Genomic DNA, 12640 nt, shown 5'->3' with positions numbered 1-12640 from the left:
ATATGCTCAGTAAGTTTGTTAGATGAATATTTTGATCATGTTAAGGAACAGCTACCTGTGTTGAAATTAATACTCAATTTATTAAATTTACAAACTTTAAAATCAATTCTGCCTTCAAATAGAACTTGTACATCTAGAATATTTACTCAAAATATAGTTTTTTGTGTGTCAAAAGTAATCACTTTCACTTAATCTTTAATATTTACTTAGTTCATAAATTTGAGAGACTGCTGTATGCTCCTTAATCCAATAAGATTGAGTAGAAATTTAAAGTTATCATTGGAACCTGAATGTATTTCCAGAAGCATTTAACTCACCCTGTAAGGAATAGGCTAAGCTGATGGCCAGATTTTACTTGGTACATCAGCCAGAATCTTAAACACATATCTTTCAGCTGGGGCTTAATTTCACAGAAAATATGACACCCACCCCTTAAGTATCATTCAACTTTTTATCAGTTTTAATTGTAACCTTCAACTTTGGATGGATGGAATTTTCCATCCTAACAAAATTAAATTCTCCATCCTCTATTTTGTATTTATTGCCTCTTGACCCCTGATTTGCACACAAGAAATTCTGCACCCACTTTAACTACCATTATAGTTATTTATCAACACATCTTAGGTTTGTAGGTTTATCCTCCTTCTCTGGAGTCTAGATAAGAGGTCAGCAAACTTTTTTCGTAAAGGGCCAGATAATAAATATTTTACTGTGTTGCAGCTACTCAACTCTGCACTTATAGGACAAAAGGCAACATGTAAATGAATGAGAAAGGCAGTGTTCTAATAAAACTTTATTAAACAGATGGTGGGCCAAATTTGGCCCAGGCTATGTTTGCCAACCCTGTTTTGGTACAGCCTGTATGCTAAAAGTGATTTTTACATTTTTAAATGGTTAAAAAATAAAAACAAGGATAATGTTCCATTATACATTAAAATTATATGAAATTCAGATTTTGGAGTCCATAAATAAAATTTTATTGGAAAAGAGCCACCATACCTATTTGTTTCTGAATTGCTTTTGTGCAATAACAGTAAAGTTGAGTTGTTACAACAAGGACCATCTAGTCTATAAAGCCTTAAAACATCTAATATCTGGCCTTGACAGAAAAGGTTTGCTGATCCCTTATAGGTCCAATGTTAGAGTCCCTCAAAGCCCACTCCTAGTCCCTTTTCTCCTCTCACTGTCTACTCTTTTCCTAGGGACGACTTCAGATACCCATTGGCCCATGAACATGACTCATAAATTTGTAACCCTAATGTGGACCTCTCCTCTGTATTACAGACCAGTGTATCCAACTGCCTCTTTGACATCTCTGCTTGGAGGTCTGAAAGGTACCTCCAGCTTACATATATCCAAAGTGAATTAATGATATTTTTCTCTTCAAATTTTGTTCTTTCAGTGTTCTTTATCTTAGTAAATAGCTCCATCATCCATCCAGTTACTCAAGCCAAAATTGGTTGTCATTCTTGATACTTCTCTCTCCTTTACATCACCTTACCCCCCAGCCTGCCCATATCTGATCCATCACCAAGTCTTGTCAAATTCACGTGTTCATATTTCTAAAATCCATCTAATGTGTTCCCCAAGGACCAAAAAGTCTTAACTACCTTTGGTCAGGCCCCTCTTGCAGCTCGAGCCTCATTTTGCACTAAACGCTCTCTTTCCCTCTGCTTTTAGTCACACTTGCCTTCTTTAAATTCCTCCAGCAGGCTATGAGGCCTTTCACACATTGTTCTCTTTGCACAGCATACTTCCTGTCTGCAGTGAAGCATTACTAGCTGCTGCAACAACCTTGAATCACTTATACACAATAAAAGGTTATTTCTTGCTTTTCCCTTGTACATATTCCTGGTTGGCAGGTGGCCTTCCACATGATCACTCAGAGCCCCAAGTCCCCTCTGGCTATGGCTTTGTCATCTCGTAAGGTCTTAAGAGTACTTTATTGGACCCTGTGTACCTGGTGGGTACAAATCGTTGAGCAGGGGGAGTATGGTAGAGGGAGGGAAGTAGAGGAGGTACAGGAGATTCTGTGTAGGCTGTATCTGGAAGTAGCATTATCACTTCCATCCATGTTGCATTGGCTAGAATTGAGGCACATGACCATACCTAACTGCCTGGGAGGCTAGGAGATATAATCTAGCATGTGCTAAAGGTAGAGAAAATGGTTTTGGTTAATATAGAGATGACTGTGCCACATGCTCGATCCCCCACCTTGCATTCACTAAACCCTTTGTAGCCCTCCTTTAGATCTCAGGGACACCTTCTCTTACCTCTCTGACTAGGTCAGACCACCATAGTAATTCATACACCTCTCTTTTGCGGCACTTACCACATTGTAAATCTCCTCTCTTTTGTGTTACTATTTCTTCAATGTTTTTCCCACTAGACAGTACTCCTTGAGGGAAGGAATGGTAACTCTTTTGCTCATTCTCAACAAAGTGCTTGGCACATGGTAGGTATTCAGTAAATATTGTTGGTTAAATGAATACAAATGAAAAAGAAGTTAGTTGCTTAGTGGAAATCTCATGCTACGCAGTGAGACTCCAGAGGAAGTCAAAGTGAAGTACCCTCCCTCTTCCAGCCCTTGGACCTTAGTGCCTTCTATGGGTCCTACATCTGACCCAACACCTTTCAGTGTGTCTAAGGGTCTGATAGGCTGCTGCCCTACTTCTGGCCCCTCTGATACTGATGGCCCTGATACTGTTACATTGCTAATAGATACCCACTCCAAGATAGTCCCTAGATGTTCCAGGCACTTTGCTCAACAAGGGTTGTATCAATATATGTTTTGCTTTTCAGAGGCTAGCTTGGCCATAAGCCACCACTTGCAGGCTGGCTTCACAGGGCATCCTCTGGGTTCTAGATAGCTATGAAGCCTCCCTTACCACTGGCTCTACTTATCCCTTAGATGTGTGGGTCCCCCTGACCCTTGTCTCCTATCCCTTCCCAGATCAGTACCCAGGACTGGCCTCAGTGAATGAGGCCATCAGGAGTGCTGTTGACAGACTGATGGGGTGGGTAGGTTTTGCACTGAGGAAGGTGAAGTGTCAGGCAGATTGTATCCTAAAGTCAAAGGCAGTGCTCTTCCAACCTTCCAGACTCTTTGTGAGACAAGTGCTTTGTGTGTTTGTTACTATTTTGCCACCAACATCCTCAATACTTATATAAGCTATATATCCAGTGTGGAAAGGGGAGAAAAATTCTTAACTCTTAACATGAAACAGTGATGGTAGAATTTCACACAGGAGAGGCAAAGTATTCTGGGCTTTAGCAGGTGATATTGCAGGGATAAAGTATTGCTCAGCAGTGAGTCCCATCCACAACAGCATCTCTTCCCCCTCCACCCCCAATCTTAGCAAGCATGTACCCCTGCTGTATTGGGCCTGAACGTACCTGGGCAGGGGTGAGGGGTGGTATCAACCTGATGATCTCTCCTGCATTTGTTACAGATTGCAAAGGAAGATGCTGTCCTGCCAGTAGCTCTCTTCCCATCTCTCTGTGAGCTCATCTTTCATAACAACCCTCTGGTGGCCCATACACGAGGTATGGTACCCACAAATCTGCCCCTGCTAAGCCAGTGTCCAAGGATCAATGTGAGCACTCTCATTCCCACTGGGAAGGCCTGGACTCTGCTCTGTGTCAGGATGGACAGGTTCATGGTACACTGGGGAACGGAGAAAATAGCAGGCAGTGCTCAGCACCTGCTCTGCACCAGCTCATCCTGACCGTAACCCTATGAGACAGGCATTATTGTCCCCATGGACAGTGGTGGAAAATGAAGCCCAGGGAGGTTCATTGTCTGCCCAAGGTCACACAGCAAGAAAGAGGCAGAGTTGGGAATGAAATACCAGATTATCTAGATCCTGCATGAACTCTTTAAGCTATACTCTGCTTTGTGGAACAGGTCTGTTGTGACTTCATTTCCCACTTTCCAGTTGGAGAGGAATGCAGGCCCAAATGCAGGGCCTTCTCCTCCCAGAGCACGCTGAATGCAGTGATGTTATCAGCAGTGGGGCCTGCTGTCCAAGACACAGCAGCTGGAAGAATTTTAGAGTCCTAGGCCCTGAAGTGACACCAGTGATGTTCTAATCCTTGCTCTACACTATCTTTGTTACCTTGGGCAAATTCCTTAACCCCTCTGTGCCTCAGTTTCCTTGCCTATCAAATGGTGGTAATACAGTTCCTGTCTCCTAGGAGCAATTTGAACAGTGCCTGGCACATAGCCCCAGTATAAGTGTCAGCTATTAATAATCATATTTTCCAATCATGGCACCAGGGGTCCCTCCACTGCTGAAGAGCTTCCTCCAGGAGAGACTGGGGATCCGCTTAATTCGAAGGAAGATAGTAAAGGCTAAGCATCACATTTTGATTCCTCGGAAGGAATCACGGAAGGTAAGGCTTCCAAGGCAGGACTCCCACTCAGAAGGAGCAGAGCCTGTTCTAATGCATGCAAACTAACCTGGTGATGAAGCTGCTCTCTTCCACAATGCCTGGCTCCGTTAGGTTCAGTATTGCCTTCTCCTTTTCTTGCTCTGTTAAATATAGATATAACCAGGAGGGGCAAGAAAATCAAATTAGAGTAGGGAGCAGCCTTGGAGGTCACTGAGTAAGACCTCCTAATTTTACAGAGAAACTAAGGCCCAGAGAAGGAGCTATGGAGAAGTGGGGAGGAATCAGGCTTGTAGTCAGAAGACCCAGGAATGAGCCTCCTTCCATCACTTTCCATAGCTGCCTGACTTTGGGCAAGAGTTTCACTTTCTGAACTTTACTTTTCTCAACTCCAAAACCTCTCAGAGCTACTCAGAGCACTGGATGAAACAACAGGTAGGAAAATATAAACTCCCAAAACTCATATCAATGCAAGTTATAGTCACCTACAATAAGAATGGCTGTGGGACCAAAATACATCTTCTGCCTGAATCTTAAGGAAGTGTTTCCTTATGTTGAGAGCAGTCTACTTGCTCTTCTAACTTTCCCAGCCAGTGCTCCTAGACTCACCTTCTGAGATGCCATGTAATAAGTCAGATTCCTCTTTCATCTAGAATTTCAGACATTTCTGTGAAATGCTCCTCTCTCCTGGACTTTAGTCTTTCTACAGCCAAAAGCTGCACTGAGTCTTGCTGATCCCAAAAGTTGAATCTAGTTATTCCCTTGCCACCCCCTCTATAGCTTGCCTCTGTCCCCCTAAGCTCTTGTCTTGAATCCTTGGTGGACTGGAGCAATCACTGAAAATTGGAAATAGAACTTCCAAGGTTACCACCATCTTTCCCCTTATCTGTTGCCTCCTCTTAGGATCAGCCAGCTGGGAAGGGAACAGAATCAGAGTGAGCTGGATGCTAAGTACAGAATCCTCTGTCCTTTACATGTCCTTTACCCATGCTTAATACTTTGCTGAGCAATTGCATAAGTACTATCCCATAATCCTCACAACAGATGAGGAAACAGGCTCAGAGAGGTAAACTAACTTACTTGTTAAAAGTAGGCCGGGCGCGGTGGCTCACGCCTGTAATCCTAGCTCTCTGGGAGGCCGAGGCAGGCGGATTGCTCGAGGTCAGGAGTTCGAACCCAGTCTGACCAAGAGCAAGACCCCGTCTCTACTATAAATAGAAAGAAATTAATTGGCCAACTAATATATATAAAAAAAAAAAATTAGCCGGGCATGGTGGCGCATGCCTGTAGTCCCAGCTACTTGGGAGGCTGAAGCAGAAGGATTGCTTGAGCCCAGGAGTTTGAGGTTGCTGTGAGCTAGGCTGACACCACAGCACTCACTCTAGCCTAGGCAACAAAGCGAGACTCTGTCTCAAAAAAAAAAAAAAAAAAAAAAGTTAATATTAAGGCCCAGAAGACTCCTCACCCCTTCTCCATCCAAGGCTTTGACTAATAGAGTTAGACAAACACAAATACCCATGGCCAAATGAGAAACAAACCAATGTTTTGTTACTCTAGGCAAACACTCTCTGGGCTAGGCCAGAAAATGTAGCTTAGTCCTAAAGCCAGATTGGTTGATGCCCACATGGCCCCAGTGTGTGTATGGAGATGGGCCAGAGATGTAGATTAGACTTCTGGGCCTTTTACTCAGTTGCATGAATAAAGGCTGCAGGCCCCCCCTTCATACTGAGGCATGGACAGAATAGGAGGAAAATGAAGAACCTGCCAGAGCAGGCCTGTAACTAAGAAGCTGTGTGAGCCCTTTGCTTGTGAGAACACAGATGGAAGGTAAAATGGCTTGTTCTTGATGGCTAGTAATCCAGCCCCCCAGTGAAGCAGGGCCCAGTGACTGTCGACCTCTGACCAATGAGATTATCCATTCTTCCCATGGGAAGGGCTGGGAAGGTAGTGGTGGGATCAAGAAAGAGCATCCCCTTCTGACCTCCTCCATCACATAACTGTGAGAAGAAGGGATAAATGTTAGCCCTTCCCATCAGCTGCCAAATGATGGCACTTGTTTTGGCGCTGAGGCATGGTGCTGCCTGTTCCCCTGTGGCATGGGTTCTGAGAAAAGACCCTGGGTCCTTCAGGCTCAAGTTTAAACACTGGGGTTTTACATATTTTCAAAAAGGAAATGTTTTCTTAAAATTGAGCTTATTTTATAAAACAGTCATCCTTCACACTCCTTTGTCAGATACATTTGCACAAATCATCTCGTTTGGGAAAACTGCACTATAGCAGGGCAGGGACTATTCTCTCATTTCACAAGGAGGAGATGGAAGCTCCAGTGATAGAAATGTATTCTGGCCTATACTTTTCTAACTGCAGTGCTTGGGCTCTTCCCATTACACAACACAGTCTGTAAAAGTACAGATATAAGTAGACCAAATACCTTTGACAAACAACAAAAAACAATCTACTATGTAAATAGAGAGGGGAGGAAAAACTAAGCCCAGCTGAGGTAAATTGAGCACATGGCTGCCTCCTGGCAGCTGAGGCAAAAAAGGAGGGAGAAAATGGTGCTAGGCTTTCATTGATTAAGAAAACTGAGCAGTTCAACAGGAAAGAAGCTGTTTCCTTGGTCTTGAACCCTAAGAGATTTCTCATTTGGATCTTTAGACAAGGTACAGAGGCCAGTATCCTGACATGGGCCAGGTGCTGCCATCTTCCAGAAAATACAGGACCATCCCCCAACACCCACTTCTAGGAGTCCCTGGGGAAAGTCAGGGGCACCACATTAAACCTTGATCTGAAAAGTGAGGCTACTGAGAACCAGACTGATATAGTCAGGGATGCAGCATAAGGCCTGGAGCCCAGAACTGGAATCAGATAGTCCAGGCTCTGCCTCTGCAGCACTCTGTGACTATGGACAAGTCATTTTACCTCTCTGAACCCCAGTTTCCTTACCCATAAAAATAAGATAATTATCCACTGGGTATAAATGAAACAACTTATGTGTCATGCATGGGACATATCATAGATGCCAAATAAGTTTGCCCTCCCTGCCTCTCCATGAGTCCTTACCCAGTGCTCTGTTATATAAAGTGGCCTTAGGCTAGCGAGGCTTAGGGGAAAAGATTCCTGATTAGGGAGCAAATCCAATCCAGCCCTTCTCCCGTGACAGGTGAAAACTCAAGTTCCAAAGGTGCCAAAGCAGCCTCTGATGCTCCATCACCCATACGTGACCACAGTCAAGCCTCCCTCCAGGGATATGCTGCAGCCAGAGGCAGAGCAAGCTGAAGAGATGCCCACTGCCCAAAGCACTTCTCTGGGACCAAAGATACCCACTGAGGGCGTGGAAGGCCTTTCCGTGGCCCACCGGACATTCGTGCCACTGCCTCCCATCTGCTCCGACTCCACTGTGCAAAGTGAAGAGACTGTGTCCCGCCCAAGTGACACAGCCATCCATCTCACCCCAGAGCAGCAGTCAGATGAAGACACCAAGAGCACAGAGTCCATCTTCCTAACCCAGGTATCTGCATCCAACTGCCCTTGCCCACTTACTGCCAGCTCCCACAGGTTCCTGTACGGCCCTTAGCTGGCTGGACTGCTGTGGGCAGCTGGGAGCAAGCACATGCAGAGTCTGTAACCAGATGTCAGCACTCATGGCAGGGCTGCAAGCCCCTTCTGGGAGATCCACTGATCTGAGGCTACTGATGGGGACATATCACTGTCCTATAGTACAGATAAGATCCAGGGTCTAACTGGGATGTGGTTCTGACCAGTTTTTCCAGAATGGTTTGCTGCTGCCTCTGCCTCTCTGCTTAAGGTCTCTTCGCATTTGATACTGTCTCTGGATCCTGGAAAGGCAGATGGAGCAGACACAGGTCCTGCCCTCTTGGTACTCTCAGTCTAATGGGGAAGATGGACAGGAACAATACATGCAATCAGTGCTAGGACTGAGGGAAACCCAGGGGCTGGGAGCCCAGTGGAAGGAGGGATGCCTCTGCCTCAGACCAGGAGGGCAACCTGGAGGAAGTTCAAATGAGCTGAACTTTGCAGGCTGAGTAGGAGTTAATAAGGTGAAGATGTGGCAACAAGGGTGGCATTCTGGGCAGAGGGAACAGCATGAAAGAAGGCATAGAGGAGGGAAATTAAAATGGTATATGCAAGAACGACTAAATGTTTAGTGTCAGTGCAGCAGAAGGGTGGCATGTAAGGAAAGGGAAATATAAGGCTGGAAGAGTTGGCAGGGCCCCTTGAAGTTACCATTCTACCATGCCTCTCCCTGGTCTCCCTGCCTCATCTTGCCCCACCAATCTGCCCACTGCCAGATCTTTCCAGGATGTACATCCATACATACATTTACTTCTTACTTTCTATCCATCTATCCCTTTCTTTATCCCATAGATGACTTACAGTGACATATAAATTCATACAGTATAGAAGTATCTTTATGAACTATCCAGAACGTTTCTGGAACAATGCAGAATATAAACAAATAAGTATTAAAACAAATAAACAATTAAGAGTTAGATGAAAAGAAAATCTGGACAAGAAGTAACAAATACAAGAGTACTTCTATCATTCAAACGTTCATGTCATTCCCTACTTACTGCTCTCATGGTAAAGGTGTATTGCCAAATGTAATTCTAAGCTCCTAGCAGCAAAAACAATACAATCATGAGTCACCATGTTGATCATTAAAAAAAAATCTTAAAGGTTTTTTCTTTTTCTTGCTTAATTGTCCTGGCTATAACCTCCATTACTGAATAGAAGTGGTTAGAGCAGACATCCTTGTCTTGTTTCTGTTCCTAGGGGAAAGCATTGAGTCTTTCACTATTAATTATGATGTTACCTGTGAGTTTTTCAGAGATGCCCTTTATTGAGTTGAGAAACCTCATTTCTTTCTATTCCTAGTGTATTGAGGTTTTTTTTGTTTTTTTATCAAAAAGGTATATTGGATTTTGTTTTATTTTTTTTCTATATCTATTGAGATGGCTTTGGTCTTCAGTCTATTGATAGTTTATTTCATTACTTGATTTCCAGATGTTAAACCAACCTTGTATAAATCCCACTTGGTCATGGTGTATAATCTTTTTACATGTTGTTGAATTCAGTTTGCTAATATTTTTTGAGGATTTTTACATTTATTAATGCATTGGTGTGTATTTTTCTTGTTATGTCTTTCTCTAGTTTGGGAGTAATACTGATCTCAGAAAATGATCTGGAAGATGTTCCCTTTTCTACATTTTGGAAGAGTTTGTGAAGGATTTGTGTTAATTCTTCTTTAAATGTTTGATAGAATTCACCAGTGAAACCATGTGGTCCTTGGCTTTTCTTTGTGGGAAGTTTTAAAATTATTAATTCAACCTTTTTACTTATTATAGGTCTATTCATATTTCCTATTTCTTTTTGAGTTAGCCATTTTAATAAAGGATATAACTACATCCCTAAATGAAATATAGGTTTTACGTTTCCTATAAAATCATTAGAGTAGGCTCAAATCCTCCATCACTTGCCATCAGGGTGAGGATAAAGAAAATACAAAACACCTTCAGTTTGGCATATAAAGGCCCTGCTTATTACTCCAGTTGTCTGTCTCTTCGCATTGTACCAATCTTTAGTTCCTTCAAATGCACCTTGATGTTGCTTACCTTTGCTCATGCTGTTCCTTGCCTGCAGCAGTCATCCTCTCTTGTCACTTGCAGTCCACCTTCTTCCTACCCTCGCCTGGGGATAGCTCTCCTGGCTCTTCAAGACTTAGTTCAGGCCAAGGGTATCTCTTCCCCTAGGGAGCTTCCAGGCTGGCTTAGGGCTTCCTCTGGGATCACTCAAAACTGCTGTGCTCCCTTCTGTTAACAGTATTTATGGTCCTCATCTATTTTCATATCTGGTTCCTTCCATTTCAGTCTTGGTCTTGCCCTTAATGGGGACCAGCAATGGAGCTGATGCTCAGAAGTGTTCATTGAATGAATGCATGTTTTTCTTCCTGGGTATAGGTGAATGAGCTGCCTTCCTCCATCACCCATAGAGATGCTTTACAGGTGAAGGAGAAAGACCAAAGGAGACCACTAACAGAACCCAAAGAGGTGAAGAGGACTCGAAGGAAGGTCCCCTCTACCTCCATCCCCAGCAAGTACCGCGGCTATGAAGAGCTGCTGACAGCCAAGTCTGATCCGACCTTCATTGAGCCAAAGGGTACTTGAGGGCATACTATTGCTCCAGGGCAAATCAAGGCCAAGCAAAGGCTGGTGCCAAGCCTTCTTTTCCCAGCCAGGGTGCTGTCCTCTTTCTAGGTGTTTGCCAACAGGCTTCTTAGGGTATCCTGGTTTGAAGCCCTACATGTTGGGACCCCTGTCCTGGTTTGGGCCTTCACCTAATTTGGGGGAGCCACAGCTTGTTCCAAGATTACAGCTGGTCTAGGCCTAGCTGCTCTGGATGAAAAGTCCTCAGGAAAGGTTTGATGACCAACCACCCAGACTGGCCTGATTCCTGAACTCTTCCTAACCCAGTTAAGTCCCAAACTGACATCCAAAATCCTCCCTATTTGGTTCAGGCAAAGGACGCAGCTTCCTCTCTGAGCCCCTAAGACTGATATGTTAACAATATATGTGCTTCCAAAGGAGCTGGCACTCAGCTGGACTCTCTAGGGTGTCATTCCCTGTGGTGTAAACCCTTGAAGTTAATTGAGTCACATTGGGGTCTGCCCTTTTCCCTACTCCAGTGCTGTTTTTCCATTAGGATCTCTGTTCATATGGGACAAATACTCACTAAAGAATGATGGAACTTCAGGCATTGCAACGGATCTGAGAGCAATAGTTTCTTCTTGGGGAACTCTCAAATCCTTTTACCTAGAGCTGCAGTGAGACTAGGGAATGAAGAAATTAGGGAGGCATCCAGAAGGAGAGGGAAGTGTCTTGACTCAATCTTGCCTTCCGGCCATAGGAATCCAGAAGAACGCACAGGCCTTGCAGCATATGCTAAAGTACCCACTCGTGTGCCACCCTTCCAAGCCCAAGCTGGATACTCTTCAGAAGCACTATGTTCCCAAAGAGAAACAGGTAAACACCCAGCTCCCTGAGTGTGTGGCTGTCCCCTCAGGACCCTCTGAAGGCCATGCTTTCTCAGTGCCCCAAGCGCTCCCCTGCCTGTTGCTGTGACTATGAGGGGAGGCCAGGAAAGTATGAGCATAAACTTGACATAACACCCTCCTCCCTTACAGGCCCAGAGGATCCCTATTCCGCCCCCACGGAAGACTCGAGCCCAGCTGCTGGACGACATCCTCATTCGCATGCGGGACCCTCGGAACATTACAGAGGCTCCACTAGGTATGGCTCTGCCAGGACCCAAGATCCAGTTTACTCATCTGCTGGCATAAGGCAAAGAAAGGGCTTGTGTCAGAGCAGGAAGGGCCTTTAGAGTATCCATCCCTGCCCTTTCCATGTGCAGATGGAAAAACTGAGACCCAGAATGAGGCAGGGATTGCCTAAAGTCCACATATATTATGTCAGGGAGCTGAACCAGGGTTTAATACAGAATCAGGATGGGATACTGCTGACTTCTTACTGCCCCAAGCTGAAAAAGCTATTTCCAGCCTCCTTAACATCCTCTTCCCTCACCCTCCCACTTTCTGGGGGTCTCTAGACTGAATCCTGCTGCTTCAGGATAGGTGGAACTAGGGCAAACTTGGTGCCTCTCCTGGCTTCTGTCCCTGCAGGCGCTGTCCTGCGCCGGCGGACCGAGCAGCGGCTGGTAAACCAGAAGCAGTACCTGGAGGCCAAGCGGCTGCTGAAGGAGTTCCGGGCGCGCTACCGGCGGCTGGTGCGGGGCTCACTGCGGAAGGTGTTTGGGACCACCCCGCTGCCACCAGCCCAACCGGCGCTGAGCGAGAGCCAGCCCAAGTTCGGCCGCTTCCTCGAGTTCATGGATGAGTTCTGCCAGGAGCCCATGGCCAGTGACCCAAAAGGCTAGGGCTGTGCACCTTCTGGCCTGCACCCCAGCCCTCCCCGGGGGGCTCTCGGGGCCTTGGAGCTCAGCTCGGCTGCTCACTGGCGGCAGAGAGTGGGGACCTCGTCAGGACCTCCCCTCCCTGGGCCAGGCATGACCTGGCGCCTGGCCCGGCAGCAATAAAGAGTGGGTGCACAGAGCAATAGAGTGGGTGCCACACATTCTTTCTTGGAATCTGGGCCATGGCAGTGCTGTCATGCTTGCGCTTCAAATTAGTTTTCCAAGTTTAGATGACACAAGATATGTTTGTTCTCTGTTG

General features: G+C 45.3%; 1 protein-coding gene across 7 annotated transcripts in view; it reads left to right on the top strand.

Annotated features, from left to right (window-relative positions):
• XRRA1 (X-ray radiation resistance associated 1) overlaps positions 1–12524 on the top strand; it is a 69870-nt gene extending 57346 nt beyond the window's left edge. For 6 of the 7 annotated variants that reach the window (XM_012745028.3, XM_012745029.3, XM_012745030.3 and 3 more), the window contains 7 exons: positions 3453–3546; positions 4280–4395; positions 7556–7903; positions 10374–10572; positions 11320–11435; positions 11597–11702; positions 12092–12524. In XM_012745028.3, the coding sequence (XP_012600482.1) occupies positions 3453–3546; positions 4280–4395; positions 7556–7903; positions 10374–10572; positions 11320–11435; positions 11597–11702; positions 12092–12345 (1233 nt within the window). In that variant the 3' untranslated portion in view covers positions 12346–12524. The remainder of the gene's footprint in view (positions 1–3452; positions 3547–4279; positions 4396–7555; positions 7904–10373; positions 10573–11319; positions 11436–11596; positions 11703–12091) is intronic. The other variant, XM_076002314.1, reaches the window with a different exon arrangement.
• The last annotated feature ends 116 nt before the right edge of the window (positions 12525–12640 follow it).

The sequence above is a fragment of the Microcebus murinus genome, chromosome 4 (genome assembly GCF_040939455.1).
Source record: "Microcebus murinus isolate Inina chromosome 4, M.murinus_Inina_mat1.0, whole genome shotgun sequence".
Taxonomy (NCBI): domain Eukaryota; kingdom Metazoa; phylum Chordata; class Mammalia; order Primates; family Cheirogaleidae; genus Microcebus; species Microcebus murinus.
This window is presented reverse-complemented; position numbering and strand designations above follow the sequence as displayed.